Genomic DNA, 20312 nt, shown 5'->3' with positions numbered 1-20312 from the left:
ATATAGAAATGGATGATTACAGGAAGAATGATTCTCTAAAGAAGATAACAAAAAAACTAAAATATGAGCCAAAAGAATCTTAGAGAAATGTAGCACATATGGAATATGGAAGTATTGAACATATAAAACAAAACATAAAATACAAAGTTGTGTTGTTTGAGTTTGGAGTAGTGCAGACCCCTACAGTCCCGAGGGGCAAAAAAAAATCCCCCTTTTCAACCCCAAATAGCCCAATTAACCCAATCCAAATCAAACCAACCAATCACCGCACCAATCAGCCAATCAAACAAACAAACAAACCTTTTTTTTTCTCCCTTTAATTTTTATTTATTTTCTTGCATATTTTCCGTCCTCTCCTGTAGCAGCAGCAGCAGCAGCAGCAGCAGCAGCGGCTCGGTGCTCTGCGCGGCGGTGTTAGACGAGAATGTAAGCTAGGTGGCCGCACGAACACATTTATCACACCGAGGCTGTGCCAGACGCACATGGGATCCGTCCTGCGTACCCGGGGATCTACAGCACCCGCAGCCGCGCGGAGGGGACCCTCAGCCCGGTCAGGAGCAGCGCTCACCCTGCCTGGACTCTTCCAGTGACACATTCACACAAAACAAGCACAACATATTTCTGAGGTGATCTTCTCTTCCTTCCTGGGAGGCTCTCGGGGACTCAGCTTGTTATTTATTTATATCGTGTTTCAGGCTCAGCCGCGGCGGACGAGCTGCGTCTTCGCGCGGAGAGAGGTCGGACTTCTTTTGGGGAAACAGATCAAAACACACGCGAAAACACTCCCGTCCTGTTGCCCCCCGAGTCTTTTATTTCCTGTCAGTTTTTTTTTTTCCTCTTGCGATTTATTTCCTGCTGCCAACACCAGGAACCCGGGACTGAGCTCCGAGGATGAAAGAAAACTAGATTTGTGATCGAGGCTCTGAGCTTGTTTTACTGGATTTATTTCGCTGTGGAGGAAAAAGAGATCCGGGAGCGGAGCGGTGCGCAAAAACAAGCCGAGGTCTTCCTCCTCTCTTCTCTCCTCTCCCTCCCTCTATCTCTCCATCTATCAATCTGTCTACCTATCCTCCTCTATCGATCTATCTCTCCATTTGTTTCCATGTTTTAGGGTCCGTGCGATTTTGCTAAAATGCATCATCAACAGCGGATGGCAGCTTTGGGAACAGACAAGGAACTGAGTGACTTACTGGATTTCAGCGCGGTAAGCGAGTGCACCTTCTTCTTTTTCTTCTTTTATTAATACATATGCAGACTAGAATCATGACAGCACAGCCGTAATGAGAAATTAAACGCGTCCTGTAGGCTTCATACAGCGACCTCTGTTTACATTTATAGTTGCACGGCACATAACCTGCATATTTCCACTCAGTCTTGCAACTATTTAGCACAGAAGTTGTGTCTTTTTATGTAGACTAACTTTCAGAAAAGTCAGTGCATATTGTTGGTTTTGTAATTTTCATTTTTGTTTGTGTGTGTGTGCAGAGAATTGTATTGCTGCATTAGTAATTTTGTTGTCTTATAGATGCGAAACAGCGATTTGAAAATGTTCCCAACATCCATGGTAGTATATCTCATTTTAAGTCCTTTTTTCCTTCATGTGTAGCCTGATTTCTTTTGCCCTTGTGAGGATTTTATGAAATGTTTCTTTTTTTTGTCTGTGTGAGTTTATGCACTCTGCACCGTGTTGAACAGAATATTTCAGACTCAAAAAGGCTCGATGTTGATTCATGAACCTGCATGACAGACAGACAGACAGGCAGGCAGGCAGCCGATCAGAGAGAAATGTGTCACACTTTCTTAGCGCAGATGAAATGTTCCTGCAGCAGGCTGTTAAATGGCCAAACTCATCACTCCCTTTAAAAGTTCACGTTTAAAAAACAAAAACAGAACAGTTGTGAACTCGATGGGCAGGAAACAGTGTCCCCGCTCTCGGCCATGTTTTCTCTGCGCCTCTCCTCCTCTGGGAGCAACTTTGGTCTGAAGAGGAGGAGGGAGAGAAGAAAAAAAAGAAGCCAACATCCCCAAATAAAAAAGAAAAAACGGACTTAACATTAATCCTATTTATAAAACATAGAGAGAAAACATGGGGACTGTAAAAAACAGAAATATCTGCTGCAGGAATGATGCTGAATGAGAAGCAGAAATTGGAAACAAAATTACAAAATTTTACTACAATACTTCTTCTAAGAACATTAATGCAATGATTAAATTCACAGTTAGCTTGACACCCAATGGGAGCGATGGTGAAGGTTTTCTTTAGAGAAAGCACGAGGTAATAAAAGTGAATAACCTGAGCTTCATCCTTAATTTTAATGAATGAGGTTTGTGATGATGCTGATGTAGATGAAAAAAGGGTGAAAATATCTTTATAGGTGTACCTCTCGATCGATACAGAAACATTAATGCAATGAAAAAAATATAATCAGATCCCAGCTGAGGCCTGCGCACACAACACACACACATTCACACACATGCACACACACACAGACACACTGTATCAGATGATATGACAGTATTATAGAAAGGTACAAATATCATAGATGTTAAAGCTATTATTAGAACAACACAATAATCCCCTATAGGGATTTTCCTCTCAGATCAAACAGTGTGTATCAACACACAATAACATATTAATCTATGAGTACAATGGCTCTGTAATAGCACTGTTATTGTGAGATGTTGTGCAAAGGATGCACAAGCAGATCACTGTTGTTAGGAATATTACGGTAATAAAAGAATATGTCTCACCATGGCTTCAATAGGCCTGCATGTAAAATAAGTGAATTAAGAGGTATTATAAATGATAAAAGTTCAATATAATAACTGCACTGTCTTTATGTGATGGTACACATGTGTTCTCAAGTCATTATTACAACATTTAAGAAACAACATGGGTACATTTATTTCAATAAAATCACATTGTATTTATTGTTGGATAATTCATTTTAAGGTTATAGTAATATTTTATTGGAATAAAAATGATACAGTATTACAAAATCAAACATGATGAATCTTTATTGCAATATAGTGGTAATACTAAAATATATATATTTACACAGTATATGTTTTGATGCAGCACAACCATAAAGTTGTGTATACTGTTTCATATTCTATAAAACTAATTCAATCTTTCAGGTGTCAAAAATATAATCAAGTCCAGTTAAATCCCAATAAAGTCCTTAATTAATGCTCCTAAGTCACTCTGCAGAAACATTATATGATTATGAAAAAAGTGCAAAAACAAAATCAAAAACCTTTAATTGTATAGAAAGATAATCGAGTCCCTGACACACATCACAAGAATATTATCGCCAATTTTTCCTCACATAGATTATGAACAGGTTTCCAAAAAATGTCAATCAGTCCGTCTTCAATGATCTTTCTTGAAAAGCGTTCAAACAAAGGAGAGCAGCAGCAGCTAGAGTGCGTCTCTTCTCATTATCAACGCAGGCCGCTTGCATTAATTTATGCGATCATCTGTCTTTGCACGCCCACAAGCTGACACCGGCAGCTCGAGAGGCTTCGACTGGGATATCGATAGACCTGCTAATAATCAGAATCGGATCTTTTTATCTTGCACACAGTTGTTTTCTCGTCATTTGATGCAGCCTTGAGGGAGATACACAAGCTGCCTCGTACGCACTTAAAGGCCCCACAGGCCGTGCTAAGAACAAAGAGAGACAAATAATTTGTTCTATTTAGGATTTAATTCACTTACATTTTGGTCAACTGGGAATAACATTTTAAACAAATCTAAATCCTTTAGCGTCTGGAAGTGTGAAGCTTCTACACTCACTGAACTGTCACCGTCAGACACACCGACACAGGGGCCTGATCTTTATCCAGAGAGGTTATCAATCGGGGTCAGCTGTCTCACTTTTAAAGAGTCAAGTGTGTTTTTGTGAAGCTTTATAGTAGCTCTTACAGTAAGCATTCAGCTTCAGTCTCTGTCATAGTGTGGCCTTGATTTTCCTGTAGATGTCTAGAGCAGATGGTCACTATAGTCCTGGTGATGATCTCATGTGTTAAAAGTCAGATATGAAGTAGATATGAAGCGTTTCATTCCAAAATGAGCCATCAAACATTCGGCTGAAGTGACACTTTTGAAGCATTTTGTATTAAAGGTGAGCAGGTGATTAAACTGATCCTGTTGCTGAGTGAGGATTTTTGATTTCTTTCTGCTTCCCCTAAAATGTTCCCACTGTATTTTGGAAATTGAACTCTTCATATCTGTGTTCAGCTCTGAGCTGAGGGTCTGTGGGATCATTAAGGCTGGGTATAAAATCTCAATGAATTTCAACATAAACCAAAATATGTCCATTTAATCAAATATTCAACAAAAACAAATGACCAAAAGCTGGAATCAAGAGGTGTGGACTGGAGTCATGACCTGAACAAAGGGTCAGCCAAAGTCATGACTCTTCAGACTGGACTTACAGAACTTTTACACAAATCAACTTTGACTCCAATAAATGTTGACTCTGGACTCTATCTAGTTGACTTTGACTGATTTTTTTATTCATAAGGCCTTCACATATAAATGACTCTAAATGTGTTGTAGATATTAATTTTGAATGTTCAGTGAAATTTAATGAAGGTGTTTTGGTAAGACATCATGTTTGAAATAATTTTTAAGCCCAAATTGGCTCGTTAAGAAGTAAACTCAAAGAGTCAAGGACTTGGACTTGATTTGGGACTAGTTGGCTTTGACACTGGACTTGACCTGAGACTTGTCCTCTCCTGACACTTGAGATGCCTCAGGGTTTATATTGACTTGATCTGCAACATGACCTGGACCTGTAATCTGGCTTTACTAACTCAGGCATTACTTACTCTGATCTGACTTATTCAGGACTTACTCAGGTATGACTTCATCAGGCTTTACCTTCTGGGGACTTGACTCAGTTACCAAGACCTGAGCTACCCGAGACTTACTCTAGACTTACGGGACTTTGGACTTACTAGGGATATAGTGACTGTTACCCTTGACTTACTTGAAACTTACTGATTCAGTCCATGCTTTCCTGGGACTTCTGTACTCACATCAGACTTGTCCTAGATTAATGCAGGGTTAATTTACCCTAGACTTAAATACTCAGGGCTGACTTATTTTGGAATTACTCTGGACTCAATTACTAGACTGACTTCTCTTGGACTCAATTGGGACCAAGCCACTTAGGACTAGGCCATGGCTCATTTAGGACTTACCTACTCAAGTATCATTTAACTGGGACTTCAATTACTTGAGCTTTACTTTAACCATGATTTACCCGGGGCTTACTTACTCAGGGCTGAATTATTCTGGACTTACTAGGAATTTATTGATTTGGGACTAAGTCACCCAATACCTATTTGGGTTTTACTTACTCAGGCCTACCTTGGTCTACATTATCCCATCATTTCCCTCAGATTTCCATCCTCAGGTTTGACTTCTTGTGGGATTACTCTTGACCTAATGAGTACTAAGCTACCCAAGACTTACTTAAGAATTACTCAATTTGGATTTACTTGTTTAGGACTTTCTTATTCTGAACTTACTTGGGACCTAGTGACTTTTGACTAAGTCAGTCGGGGCTCATTCTGGTGTTAACTTCCTCAGGGCTCACTTACCAAGGGTTACCCTTGACTTTCTCAGGACTGATTGGGGCCTTTCTTACAGAGACTTCTTATTTTCAACTTACTTAGGACTTAAAAACTGAGGACTAAGTTACACAATTTACACAATTTACACAGTTAACTGGGGACTCACTCAAGACTGACTCACTTTGGACGTACTTAAGGCTTGGTAACTTGGGGCTTTGTCATTTGAGACTTAGTTGCTGTGAACTTACTGTACTTACTCAGGATTTAGCTGCTCCGAACTTAGTTACTCACTGCAGACTGACTTACTATGGACTTACTAACTTGAGGCTTGCTCTTTTGGGATTTAGTAATTTGGGACTTATTTTTTCTGGGCTTACTTTGAATTTACCTGGGACTTATTTACTTGAGACTTGACTCTGGACCTCTTGGTTTTGACTTGAGCCTTGTTGGTCATGACTTGGTACCCATATAAAAAGATCTTGACATCCTCTCTGGTCTTGGCAGTAGTATCTGACTGGCATTAGGACTTAAAAGTGTTTTTGCAATACTCAGCCTCAGTGATAATCGACCTTTTTGTTTTCATGATATATTTGCAAGAAGAGTTTCTTTCCAAGCCGAAATATAAACATATTTTAAAGCAGAATAAAGCTCAATCAAATCAAATGAAGAAGTAAGACTCAAATTCAGAACATTTTCTACAAAGACTGTAATGTGCTCAGATTCTGGCAGCAGCATCTTTCAGGCCAATTTTGGCCCGGCGTTTTGGAATGAAGCTTTTCATGCGTAGCTGCAGTCATGTTTCTGTAGAGATGTGTCTTGCTGTCTGCAGTGTCAATGCTCTCGGAGGTAATGTGTGCTCTATTTGTCTTGTAGATGTTTTCCCCTCCTGTTAGCAGTGGAAAGAACGGCCCAACCTCCCTGGGGAGCGGACATTTCTCTGGCTCAAGTACGTCATCCTTCTCTCTTTTTTTCACCCTACTGCCGTCTTCTTCTCCCCCCTTCTTCCCCTCTTTTCTTACACCTGCTCGCTGCTGCTTTGCTTGCTGTTTAAATTTCCAAGTGTTGGTAACCATGTTCTGAACATGAAGATGCAGTTTCAGGATTTGATTCTGCTGTTCTGCTTTGTGGATCACTTTTTGATTCTAGGACATTTTTTTTTTATTCTGTTACTTTGAATCCTTGTGGTTGGCCTTGATGCTCTTTGGAGTTTTTCAGTTACTAAATGTAGCTCAAAATGTTAAATGTTTCCCAATCAGTGTGGAGGCCTGGTCTGATTGTGTTGCTTTGATATGATATGTTAGTCCATTTATATTTACTCATAACTGTCCATGGCACTCTGACCTGACCTTAATATTTCCTACCAAAAATTTGATTAAGAAATTATAATTATTTTTCTGAAATATGATCACTGGCCTCTCGTTTTGTTGAATGCTACTCAAACAACGGTAAACTATCTATTTTCAGTGGTGGATTGATGCACATTGGATACTTTCACCTGTTACAAGTTTTTCTATGCTAACCTGTTGTATTTGTTGTTATATTCCATCATACTAAACAACATATGAATTCTGTGTTGTATACATTCAGCAGGTGATGTTGTGATTTTTTATTTTTTTTGGTGCAACAAGTTTGTTTTTCAGCTGCTTCAGTTGATTTCTGAAGGAGACTTCCTGTTTTTCAGACTCATTCTTTCCTGCCTCTGTGTGTGAGTGGATTGTGGAGATCAGCTCGCTGTGTTTTTCTTCCCAGTGGTCTTGTTGTTGTTGTTAATGCACGGTTTAGTTTTTTTTATCAGAGGTGGGACGTGGTGGACTTTAACATTTCATGGTTGTGAGTGTCTGAATGTGATCATAAACATTGCTGTCAGTAGTTCACTTGTCAGATATTTAGCTGTTTCTTAATTTAATCATTCTGTCAATCATCTTTGTTTACTCTCTCACATGCACTAATACATCAGTAAGGACATGAACTTATGTGTAAATCAGTCAGTCACTTTGCCAATTAATTGTGTTGAGATGGATTTATTTATAGTTGTATCCTGTAGGTCAGTTTCCTTTTTGGTAAACTTGGACCACACGGTACTGAAGCCAATAAGGAATCAGTATACTATTGATGGATAGGGTCAGTTTCTTACACCACCATCAGAATAACTTTTGCTCTCCTTGGGAAAACTCATCCATGAGAACGATGCTAGTTGAGCGATGCAGCAGAGGTAAAGAAAACCTGCACGGTCATCCTTACTAAGACTCGTTCCACACCACCAATTGTGCAACGCACAACTGCTTCTCACTTGGCTGCAACTGCCCCAATACCTGCTGGAGGTCTGGGCCTGACGAAGCCAACAGAACAGTATCATCTGCAAAGAGCAGAGATGAGATTTTAACCCCCCAAAACCACAAACCCTCCTTCCCCCTGGCTGCACCATGAGATCCTGTCCATAAAAATCACAAACAGAATCAGTGACAAGGGGCAACCCTGGTGAAGGTTAATACTCACTGTCAACGTGCTGACTTTGTGCCAAGGATGTGGGTCTCCAGGACTGGATGGCTGGTAGCAATGGCCCTGTGACCCCATATTCCCTTAGTACCCCCACACATGACTGCATGGTCATTGGTCATCAGTCCACAAAACACATTTAGACTAGAAGGACAAACTTCCATGCCCCCCCCAAGGAGCCCTGTGAGACCAAATTGTTAATCCACTGTCCTAACACTAGAATGGAATCTGCATGGTTCCTCCTGTATCCGAGGTTCGACTATCACAATACTTTTGTAAATATAAAGAGAAAAATCAGAGATTGCTGAATTGATGACCAATTTTCTTATTAACTGACAATCAACACTTTTAACTGTTTAAATACAGCAGCATGGTCAGAGACTCTATGCTTCAATATTTGGCAATCTAAGGAACTCCCTGTATCATTAGTATTGGACATGCAGGGTTCTCCATTGGCAAGTTGGACATAAAGGACATGCATTGTCCTGTTTGACTTTAACAGGGTCATGTGAGTGATAATGATTAGGCAATTAATTGGTTAAACTTTTAAGATAAAGCTTGTTGAAACACATGTCAGATTTTACAAGTTTCAGATGTGCAACAGCAATAAACTTGTGGCAAAATGGTTGTAGTTTTGTCATGTTTATGCCCAGAAGTGACTTTTGATCAAAATATTGGCTGATATTGTAAACACATATTGGCTGATATCACAAAAGTAAAAAACTATTGGTAGTGCTCAACTAGCTGATAATTCGCCACCTTGATTCTTCACTCTTTCTCCTGCTGTGTCTATGGTTTGATGTTCATCTCTATATATTTTACCTCTCTGCTGTGATCATGCGTGAGTTTGCTGCGTTTCCCTTGTGTACTTTCCCAGATTGTATCGTTACTGAGAGTTCTATAACATCCTCAGCCGATACCAGGTGAGCTCCGTCTCTGTTCTGCAGAACAGGAGGACACTTGTTTCTGGAAGCTTTTCACAGAAAACATCCGATCCGTTTCTGTTTCTGCCGCTCGTCTTATTTGCCTCTAAACGGCGCCTCGGAAGCCATTTTGTTTGTTGGCTGGAAAACAGAGAGATGTCGAGACGTCTTCTTTGTTTACTGCTTCGTTGTGTGGTTGTTGTTGTTTGTGCTCTGTGGTTCGGAAGTGTTGTTTGCTCCTGTGCCGTGCATACAAATGTGAGAAAGGACGGTGAATGTTACCCGTTTGAGAAAAAAAAAGGCGAGTTTTTGTAGAATTTGTTGCGGTTGTTGGGCCTCGGTTTGCTGCTTCGAAGTGAATCTTCATTTTCTTTTTTCTTTCCCCTTTTGATTCAGGAACACACATTGGTGTCACACACATGCACTCAGCCCTGCACACAAATCACACTCTGGTTCCCGTGCACACACACACATCTAAACACCCACTTGTACAAGATTCAACACACACACACACACACACACACACACACACACACACACACACACACACACACACACACACACACACACACACACACACACACACACACAAACACCAGCAAACACACACTCACTGTGCTCACCCCTGCTGTGGCTTTCTGCAGGCCTCGGCATTTTGATGAGCCCGCCGCTGTTTGTGAATGCAGCTAATTAGAACTCTATAGACCTACACCAACCTCAAGAGCAGTGGTTTCCAAAGGCTGGGGCGAGGACAGAAGTGGGGACACACTGGCTTTGAATCAGGTCCACGCGGGTTCATGTTTCAGACGCTGCTTTAGATGTTAGAAAAGTAAAAAGAAAACATTTAGAGATGCTGGAGACACTTACACTCATATTAAAAAAATACAAGTTATGCTCAACAATTCAGTGTCCCTTAATCGGATAAATGAATCATATCTTATTAATAAATATTCAAGTATATACTTTAAGAACTTCAAACACGTAATTGTCTTGAGGCTGAACTTGACTAAGCAGTTGCTCAGAGGCCACAAAGCGGCTTGTAAAAAGATGCACAAAGAACCCTTTTTTAAGAGTTCGATTTTTCATAAACTACGAAAGAGTTCCTTGTCTAAATTGTGACTTCAAATTACCAGCGCCGTATTAACATTTTGATGTGGCACTAACGTTTGGATTATGGTATATTGCAGTGTTAAGTTTTCACTGCAGCCCTCAAAATTCAGGGCTACAAGAGAAACCATGAAAAACAAAACCACCTAAAGGATACAGGTAGGGGAGCCGGTAGCCTAGTGGTTAGTGCACACACCCCATGTGCGGAGGCTGTGGACCACCAAGCGTACGGCCCGGGTTCGAATCTGACCTGCAGCCCCTCTCTCTCTCTCTCTCTCTCTCTCTCGCTCCTTGATTTCAAACTCTATCCACAGTATCTCTATAATAAAGGTATTAAAGGGCCCAACCCCCCCCCCCCAAAAAAGTATACAGGAGTGATCAGTGGAGACCAAAAGGAAGCCAAAGTAGTCCAAATGAAATATTTTTTCTTGTAATAAGTAAGAATGTTTCTTAACAAAATACGCCCAAAGCTAAAAATGAAACATGTTTTATGTAAATCAAGAAACGAGGCAAAAAAAAAAACAACTTTTGCCAGCATGCATAAATTTCCCAAAACAAAGAGCACAGTTTGTCCCTGTATAATTGGTGAAATAGGTGGAGGTTGGTAAACAGGGCTTAACAAGACAACATCAACAGCAGAATCAGGACATAAAGGAGACAAGAGGCTGGATGAAAGCGAGAAACACAGAGGTGTAAAAATAACATGTCAGTCACACAGAGCGGCCCGGGATAAAAACAGCTTTAGGATTTGCTTCATCTGATGCTTTTGAGGATAAGAAATGACATTTTTTCTACAAACATGGAAATCATGTAAAGGTTGAATTTTGAAGTGACAACCTTCACACAATGCCGTGAATGCATTTCACTTTTGAAGCCCTCTCCTCGTTCGATGTAATTCCTCGTATTTCTGGCGATAAATTCACCTTGAAATAAAAAAAAAAAAAAAAAGCGTCTAAACATAAACGCCACACAATCCCCACGAGTCCCGGCTGACACGCTCAGCCCACGGTCATCACCAACCAGGAAGTGGATTAGGCGTTTTAATTATTGGGAGATTTTGCCGTTGTTGTTTATTTCGGGATCATCCCTGGAAAGATAATGCACACTTCAAACTCTGTGTGTGTTTTCTAATCTCCTCCTGGATGAAGCCGTTCAGCGCGGCGGCGGCTTCACTCTGCCTGTCAAAACGCTGCCACTCGTCTATTTCAGGTCTTGGCTGGTTTCAGTGTTTTTCCTCTTTTTTTAACGCTGTTATAACCTCTCAGATCCTCTGTTTGTCTCCCTGTCAATGGTGTTGGAAGGGGACTGAGGTGTGTGTGTGTGTGTGAGAGAGAGAGAGAGTGTAAATGAGAGAATCAGTGTTCAGCATAGAAATGTCTGTCAGATTTGACGAGATTTTACATGTTTCTGTGAGAAAATGATCCTGTTTGTGTGTCTTTGTGTGTGTGTGTGTGTGTGTGTGTGTGTGTGTGTGTGTGCGTGTGTGTGAAGTGAGAGAGCGATAGAGAAAGAGTGTGTTGTTAGGACCAAAAAGGGGGATGGGAAGGCAGCTTTGGGGGCGGAAGGGCAACCATCATCCCGGTTGCCATGGAACATGAAGTTGGCAATGAGAGATGGAGGAAATGTTTCCTCAAGTGTCAGCAGACTGAAACCATAAAAGAGGAAAGAAGGAAGGAAAAAATGTACGAGAAAGAAAGACAGAAAGAAAAGAATAAGAAGTTGAAAAAAGGTGAGGACAAGGTAAGATGGAAGGAAGAGAAAAATCAAGAAATGAAAACTTTATAAAGAGATCAGTTAGCAGGGAGGTAAGAAAAGTCCAAGGAGGAAAGTAAGGAAAATAAACAAGGAAATACGGGTGAAAGGAAAAGAGAGGAGGCAGAAAGAAAAGGATGGAAGAGAGGAAAGATAAGATGGAAGTGATACAGGAAGGCCAGAAGATGAATTGACGAGGGAAGTAAAGATGGCGGAGAGAAAGGAAGGGAGCGGGACAAGAGAAGAGGAGAAGTACAAAAGGAAAAGAAAAAGGAGGAAATGAAAGGTAAGGAAGCAGAAAGAAAGTAAAGGATGAAAAGAGAGGAACATAAGGAAGTAAGTAAAGTAAGAAGGAAATGACCAAGGAGGAAAAGTAAAGATGAAAGAAAGAAGGAAAGAAAGAAAGTAGAAACAAAGGAAACATGAAGTGGAACAGAAAGAAGGAGAGGTCAGAATGGTAAAGGAAAGGTTGAAAGGAACTTAACAAAGGCAAAATCAAAGATGGATGAAAGAACGGAAGGAAAGACAGAAAAGTTTGTCCTTTGGCTCAGAGTAAGGACTCCAATTATGTGAGAATGCAGGTTCAGATTTTGGTGAAAGAGCTCACAGGTCACAGGCTGATGTCATGATTGTGAAGTCCCTGGTGGAAGGGAGTTAATCACACCAAAGCGAAACAGACAACACTTGTTAGAAAGATCATCAAGTGCTGATGTTAGTGGAGGATCTTTGGCCAAAAGAATAATAAAGAATATCATCCCTCCATGCATTATCTATACCGCTTTAACTGTTCGGGGTCACAGTGGCTGGAGTCAATCCCAGCTGTCATTGGGCGAGAGGCGGGGTTACACCCTGGACCGGTCGCCTGTCAATCACAGAGCTCACATGACAAGCAGCCACGCTCACATTTATAGAATATCAGCAGATTTAAAAAAAACAAAAAAACAAAGACATCAGCTCTTTGGAAGATCACAAAATCAATAAGCTTTTCCCTGTTTTATATTATTTTTGTCCCTGCTGCCTCTTCCTCTCTTCTTCTTCTTCTTCTTCTTCTTCTTGTCAAAGCCAAACTGAATCACACACCGCCACGCTGCCGCCGCCGCTGCCAGCGAGCTTCACGCATTAGCTGAGAAATTTGGGCAAGGATAGATAGAAGCCCCGATGGCACGCCTGATTTTTGTTCCCCTAATTGGCATAGCTTATTAAGTCACAGTTCACAGTCGAGAGAAAAAGGGGGCTGCTTTAATAATATCCCCTCTGCCGTTTGATTTGATGCACTTGTACCGAGACAGATAACGCGCTTCAACGCGGCGAGCGACGCCCCCACCAACACCCTCTTGTCTCTATCCAGTCAAATCTGCCTCTGTTACGCCTGTCACTCAAAAACAAGCCGGCTGATCGCTTTCAAAATAGAGACGGAGTAGCAGGAGCCAGTTGCTTAATACCTCTCCCTCCCACTTCTCTCTGCCTCTGAGGCGGTTAAATTGTCTCGTTTCCCGACGAGGAGGCGCAGAACGACTCACAAAAACACCCAGCCATGCTCTTAATTGTGGTGCGGATTAGGGATTAATAAGCGTTTTTAGCCATAATGGCAAATATTATTAGCCCCATTTGCTTTTCTAATGCTAATAATGACTTTCCTAATAATGGCAGTGATTTCAAGGTTAGCGTCTGTGAGAACTCGGAGTGGATTTGTGTTTTTTTTTTTTCTCAAAGCTCAGGAGATTGACGTGCAGCTTGCTTCGACGGGCCGGCTCGCTACCGAGTCGGAGCTCCATATGTTTTCCCCAAAGACGAGCCAGAGACGTGCTGAGCTGCCGGGTTTAGGTTAGTTTTTATTCTCTGTCAAGATTAGTCTCTATAACTTAGCTTAATTAAGATGTCAAGTTTTTAAGTACTTTTTGGTTTATGTAAGTGTGTCTCTTTGAGATTGTTGTCATAGTGCTCCCATTGAAGAGGCTGGGGAGGGGGAAATGTAGTTTCTGAACACCTCCTCTCTTTGAGTTCTTTATATGGGGTGGAGATGTAGTAAAGGTGGTTTGCCACATCCATCAAAGGACTGCAGGTGAAACAGAGGAATCCCTCTGCACCTTTTACTTTGAAGGCAGATAGTTGACGACAAAGTAGAAGTGATTTTAGATAAAAAAGAGTAAAATGATAAAAGAGGAAGACAGTAACCGTGAGCAGAAGTTTTTTTTTGTTTTTCACCATCGCTGGTGATACAGATTTGAATCAGATGTGGTGTAGTTCCCTCACATGCAGGGAAGAAAACAAAGGTCATCTGGACAACAGGAAGCTAATAATGTTGCTCTTCTGCCTGCTCAGGTACTGTTGATACTCCCATGACGCCCAGAGGATTTTTCTGTGAATCTATGCTAATCATTAAATCCTTTACAATCATCTGATAAAATAAAATGAAATAAACTTTGATGTGAAAGGACATTTGATTTGGCCCCTTTCCTAAAGTTACACAGAGATAAAAATGAAACATACTCCATAGAAAAGATTGATGATTTATTTTTTTGGTGTTTGCCTTCCTAAAGTTAGGACTGAGGATGAAGTAGGAAATCAGGAGAGAGAGTGGAATAGCAGCCATAAGTCTGACTTGAACCTGGGACGCCCCCTTTGAGGAGGATAACCCCCACACATGGGGCGTGATCTAACCACTAGGCTATCATCGTAAACCTTGCTCAACTCCATTGAGTCCCCTGTTGCAGTCTCGAGCAGGGTCCACATGAGTCCACCAGCTGAGAGTGATGTCAAATTGAACCTTGAGATACTTGTACTTGTATGAGCGGACCTGGGTGATGGTTGCATTATGGATAACAACTGGCCGAATATCACCCTATGCCTTGGGATCAAACTAAAGCCCTGTTTCCACCGGAGGAACTATCCCTCAGAACTATGAACTATAATGAAGGAACTCTGTGCATTTCCACCAAATCTACCAGTGTAGATTCCATTGTTAATCAATGAAACCATTTGCAAAGCAATACAGCCTGATTTGCATAATCTTCCCAGGACTTCAGGCAGCGGTGGAAACACAGACAACATTGGCCACAGGAACCTTTTAGTTCTTTGAAGAGAAGTTCCTGAACCTTTTAGATCTGGGGACCTTTGGTCAAAACGGGGCTTTAGACCATCTCTCTTTTCCTGTTTAACACAAGCTGCGTTGTGTCACACCTGTGTCACACCTGTGCACACATCTCTCTATCTCAGAGTGGTACACTAAAGGACATATTCATGTTTTGTTTGTTATTTCTTCAGACGAAAAAAGAAAAATGCGTTCCAGCAGTGAGCGTCTCTGTGTTTTGTATCTTTTGAAGCCCTTTGTAATTAGCTGACAGAAAGTTGATGCATTGAATGTGTTTAATTACTGGTCTTCATGTGACTTGTTTGTGAGTCAGATGTGACTTGTTTGTTGGAACACCTGCAGCAGGTCTGATGGGAGTGTTCAGAATGGAAACCGTTCATTACCTGTGAAGCACCAAAGATATTTCAGCAAGCAACTGTGGTAGCCTGATTAGTAGACGTCCATCCCATCTTATAGACATCCTGTCACTGCATCTGACTTTGCTTTCTAGCAATTTCTGAACCCATCATCATCTGACAAAGATCCGGCCTCTTGGGGAGTGAAGAGCCGTTGTCCAGGTAGCTGACGAGAGGGGACAAGACGTCTACCTCTGTGGGCTGTTAGAAGTTCACAATCAAGTCTAGAAATCTGAAAAATCAAGAGCATGATCTGAAGAGAATTACCAGCATTTATCCGCTTTCACATAGAGGTGTCTGTTTATAGACGTTCATGAGAAGCTTAATGACGATAAGATGACAGCTCGGGGTGGGATTTGCAGACTTACTCTGAGATATGACTCGTGACACATGGAAAATAATAACAGTAATATCATGAAACAGTGATTCTGTGATAATTAATTCATGTAATGGTACATCATAATATCTGATTAACTGAAGGATATGAAATGAAGGTAAAGTGCAGGATGAATGACTTAAATTCTTTGCACGCCTGTCCGACATTATTTGCCGTTTTCTTCTTCTAATTCTTTGTCGATTTACATTCTGTTCCCGTTACCCCCCTTCATGTCGTAGTTGCCACAATAAGAGGTCATGAATAAGTGGGACAATTTGGGTGGAAAATCTGAGAAGAGAAATATTGATATTTGGCACCAGCAGTTTGATAATAGTATCACACGATTCAGGACGACGATATCTTGCCAGATTGACATTTTGTCCCCTCCCCTGATGATGACTCAGATAACTGAAAACAGAATTGGAAACACCTCCTATACAGCCATGTCAGGTTTTTTTTTAGATTATGCCACTCTATGCATCCATCCTATTGAACAGAAACAGTAAATGTGCATTCCTTATTGCTGCCACCGGCAACTACGGTCTGAAGTAGACTGCTTCCAGGTTATTTATCATTTGACAAAAGGAAAAACAACTAGAAACGGACACTATATTGTGTTAGTCAGAGCTGCAGTATTGTGTTTAATAGTGTTTCTCTGATGCTAGTGGACACATCATGTCCTGACAGCTTTTGTTTTTGCCTGTGCATTAAGTGTTATTGTCCCCAGAGGATGGCTCCTCATGGTGTTGCTTCAGATGCAAGAGTCATTGTCTCTGAACTGGAAGGTCGAGGGTTCGATCCCCAGCTCCTGCAGTAGAATGCCCGATGTGTCCTTGGGCAAGACACCTAACCCCCGAATAGCTCCTGCTGCATTTACCATTTGTTCAGGCCTGTCTACCACCGATCCCGAGGAACCTGAGAGAGCTCAGGAGCTCCAGGGAAAACATGTGGTTAGTAGCTGAGATTTACAGATGATGTTAGCAGATGTTTAGGTCAAAGCATTGCTTAGCTTTACTCTTGTTGACTGATTGGTTATATTCACAAGCTCTTTTATGTTGCTTCCCCTGCTCATTCCCTCCAATCAGCTGCCTGATAACCTACCCCCCACCCAACCCTGTGAACATGGTTTGGGTGCTTCATCTCCAGGTTCTTACAGTGGTACCTCTTAGCTCTGATAAACGGCTCTTCTTCTCTCGCCGCAGTCGGTCTGTGACGTCATCGCCGCGTGTTTTCGGCGCTCGCTCCCACACCTGTTCGCTCGTACCGGCGCCGGTCGCGGCACAATGGCAGTCACCGTGCCTAATTACCCGGTCCTTAAAAAATAAAGAGACAGCGAACGTCAACCAGCCTGCCTGGCAATTACAGCAACGCTCAACACCTCTCCGCAACAAACACCACTCCAATTAGAGGCAGCAACTTATTCTGGGAGGCGGCAGTGTGTGTGTTTATGCTTGTAAGTGTATGTGTGTGTGTGTGTTTATGCTTGTGTGTGTGTGTGTGTGTGTGTGTGTCGGGCTTAATTGTTTTGGAGTTTAATGTCGGCTTCAGAACTTGTGTGTAGTGTGAAAGGTAAGATATGAACGTGTGTTAGTAAGTGACTAAAGTGTGTTATGGAAAATTGAGGCTGTTAATTGACAAGATGAAGGTTTGGGAATCAAATGTGTTGCAGCTGATTCCTACTACGTCTCCTTCCTCTAACTACTCATCCTTGTCAGCCTCCCTCACTTCCACGCTAGTCCTCCTCTTCCTTCTGTACCATTTTTTTTATTTCTATTCCTTCATCCTTTAAGCCTCTGACCTACAGTACCAGGTTTCCTGTCCAAGGTTCAAGGTTCAATCTTATTCTTCTCATATTTCTCCCTTTTGTTTCTTCCTTGTGTTCTTTCTCCTCCTCTTCCCTCAGTCGCACCTGTGACTTCCTTCACTGCCTCCTATCCTTCTCATTCTTTGATCTTTTAACCTCTCCACTCAACACACTCCTCCTTCCTAGCTTCACTTCCTCCACTTCCTCCATTCTACCTATGGCACCCTATGTCAGCCTCCTCTACTTCCCCACTCTTCCTCTTCCTCTTCTTCCTTCTCTAACTCATTTTCTTTTTACTTACTCATCCACACAGCTCTTTATTCAATCTCTCCCTTTCTTTTTCCACGTTCCTCCTTTCTAATTCTGATCCTCTTCCTCATCAGCTACCTTCATATCCTCTTCCTTCTCAGTTTCCTTTTCTTCTCATTCCTTCACTTTGATGCTCTTCATGGTCACCTTTCTTTTCCTCCTCCTGCTCCTCCTCCTCCTTCTCCTTCTCTACTTCCTTTACCTTTTATTTTTCTCAGTTTTTATTTTTCCCTGCTCCTCTTCTTCAGCCTCCTCCACTTCATCCCTTAAACTCTTCCTCCCTCTCTGCCTCTTTGTCCTCTTATTCTGGCATCGTTTAACATCCCTACTTTCATGCTTCCGCCTTTTCTCCACCACTTCCACTTCTCCACTTCCTCCTCCTTTCTTCTACTCTCCTGTCTTCCTACTCCTGCTCCTTCTTCTCCTTTCGACCTTCTTCCTCCTTCCTCTGTTTCTTCTATGCCGTGTTTTTTCTTCTTTCATTTTTGTTTACCTCCTAACTCATCGTGTTCCTTCTTCACACCCTCTGCATTACTTCCTCATTGTAAACACCCTCCTCCTCCTCCTCCTCCTCTTCCATATTTCTGATTCCTCTTCCTTGTCAGCCTCTGTGTCCTTTGTAAGCTGTGTCCTTAAGGGTGCAGCTTATGTCTTTTCCTCATTTCCTAATTTTTATTAATTTCCCATTTCCTGCTCTTTCTCTTCCCTTCTCATGTTCCTCTGGTCCCTCCCTCCTGTTTTCCCCATGATCTTCTTCCTCCTTTTCCTCCTCTTTCATCCTCACTCTCTGTATTCCCTTTCTCTGTTCCCCCTCCACTTATTTATCCCACCCTTCCTACGTCTCCTTGGAGGTCCTCAGCTTCAGCTCCTCGTGCAAACTGTTGTTGACTTGTTTATTGTCTTCATAATGTTGTTGGTCTCTACAGACGAGTCTTAACCAAAGCTATTTCACTTCTCTCAGTGCATAACATCCTGACATTATGTCATCTGTTTGTTTTGATCCCTTTTTTTTCTCTGTATTTCCTTCCAAGCTTCAATATTTACTGTTTCTTCCTGCTCTTATATCATATTTCCGATCCCGGTTCCGCCATTTGACCTCCACACACAATAAGAGCAACACCCTCACAGCTGACCTGAAGGCTGATTGTGTTTGTCTCTGTAATGTGAGGCGTAACTCTCTTCCTTTCGAATTGGAGCAAAACCGACTAAAACCCAGACTGTATTTAGAAACAACCTAGAGTAGATCTCGTTATCTCTTGCTGCATGATTTGTAAAAACTCGGGTTAAACATGAAACTCAAAAGCAGTAGTTTACAATCAAAAACAGAGAGAAGTACGGTGGCTGGGAAGTGTGAAACGACAGAATCTTGACGGAAAGGGACTGTACCAAATGCCGGAAGTAACCCGGAAGTGATTGGGTGGGGGTCATTGAGTGCTCCCATGTTTTGGCTGTTATGGGGAACTCATTTGAGCCAGATTAGTCAGTTTTTAGTCTCTTGAACTTTTAAAGGACACCGATGAGACGGAAAAGGACCAGATATGCACTTCCGGGTCACTTCCAGCATTTCCTGAAAGGTAGTCCTTGAGGAAGACGAATGCATGATGTGCATGTCACACGGCTGATCCAATCAAAACGGTCGGTGCATACAAGCATCAGACTGTTTCAAAAAGCTTTGACCAGAATTGTGCATGATCCTGCAGGTACTAATTATTTAAACAGCAGGTCAGAAAAGACTTGATTCCTAGAATCCCATATTCCTTTGAACACTGAAGCTATCTTATATCCATTAACTGTCTTAACACCTGTGGATCTACAGGAACTAAACTTGAGAACATGGTGGTAGAAGAAACCGCCCTGAAATATGTGTTGTAAAACCCATTATGCTGTATGTTGACATTTCAAAGAGTATTTCATAAGGTACAAACTGCGTCCTCTGAGAGATGGATTTGGGATCTGAAATTGTGAAAAAGAGCAGGAAGAAATACACGGTGAGGAAGGAGGCTAGAAGAAGAGGGAAGGATTTAAAGCTTGTCACCATTTTTAACCTGTTTGTTTCCTGCCATGAAAACAAGACTTTAAAGAAAGGATCTATCAGGGCTATCTTTGGATATTCAAAGTTAAAAAGCTGTTTCCTCTTTATTTTTCTTTTCACTATTCCCTCGAGCATTTCTTCTTCAAGTCCACCAAACAATATGTTCTTTTTTGTGTTGTCAGATTCATTAAGTTAAAGGTGTTTATTGTACAAATGTGATGTGGATTGACTTGCCAGAGAAGACACTGAACCTTCTCGCTGCAGAGCTCGGCGGGTTAAACCATCTGTTTTCTGTTGCAGAGTGAGGGGAGGGATAGAGGAGGGGAGCGGCGCGATGGTTCCTCCCAGCTTTTGTTTTATTCTTGGTCTTTGGCAGAGCTGGCATCACAGTGGCACTGCCAAGTCCCTGTGTGTGTGTGTGTGTGTGTGTGTGTGCATGTG

At 41.7% G+C, this 20312-nt stretch overlaps 1 protein-coding gene across 2 annotated transcripts in view; it reads left to right on the top strand.

Moving 5' to 3' along the window:
* Positions 1-278: 278 nt before the first annotated feature.
* Positions 279-20312, top strand: part of LOC109996488 (transcription factor 4) — a 216312-nt gene continuing 196278 nt past the window's right edge. The window contains exons 1-4 of one of the 2 annotated variants that reach the window (XM_065965240.1): positions 279-1003; positions 1112-1204; positions 1526-1564; positions 6460-6532. In XM_065965240.1, the coding sequence (XP_065821312.1) occupies positions 1133-1204; positions 1526-1564; positions 6460-6532 (184 nt within the window). In that variant the 5' untranslated portion in view covers positions 279-1003; positions 1112-1132. Of the gene's footprint in view, positions 1205-1525; positions 1565-6459; positions 6533-20312 lie in introns of both variants that reach the window. The other variant, XM_065965239.1, reaches the window with a different exon arrangement.

Source organism: Labrus bergylta, chromosome 17, assembly GCF_963930695.1.
Source record: "Labrus bergylta chromosome 17, fLabBer1.1, whole genome shotgun sequence".
Classification (NCBI taxonomy): domain Eukaryota; kingdom Metazoa; phylum Chordata; class Actinopteri; order Labriformes; family Labridae; genus Labrus; species Labrus bergylta.
The sequence above is the reverse complement of the archived record's forward strand: the minus strand, read 5'-3'. Positions and strand labels throughout refer to the sequence as shown.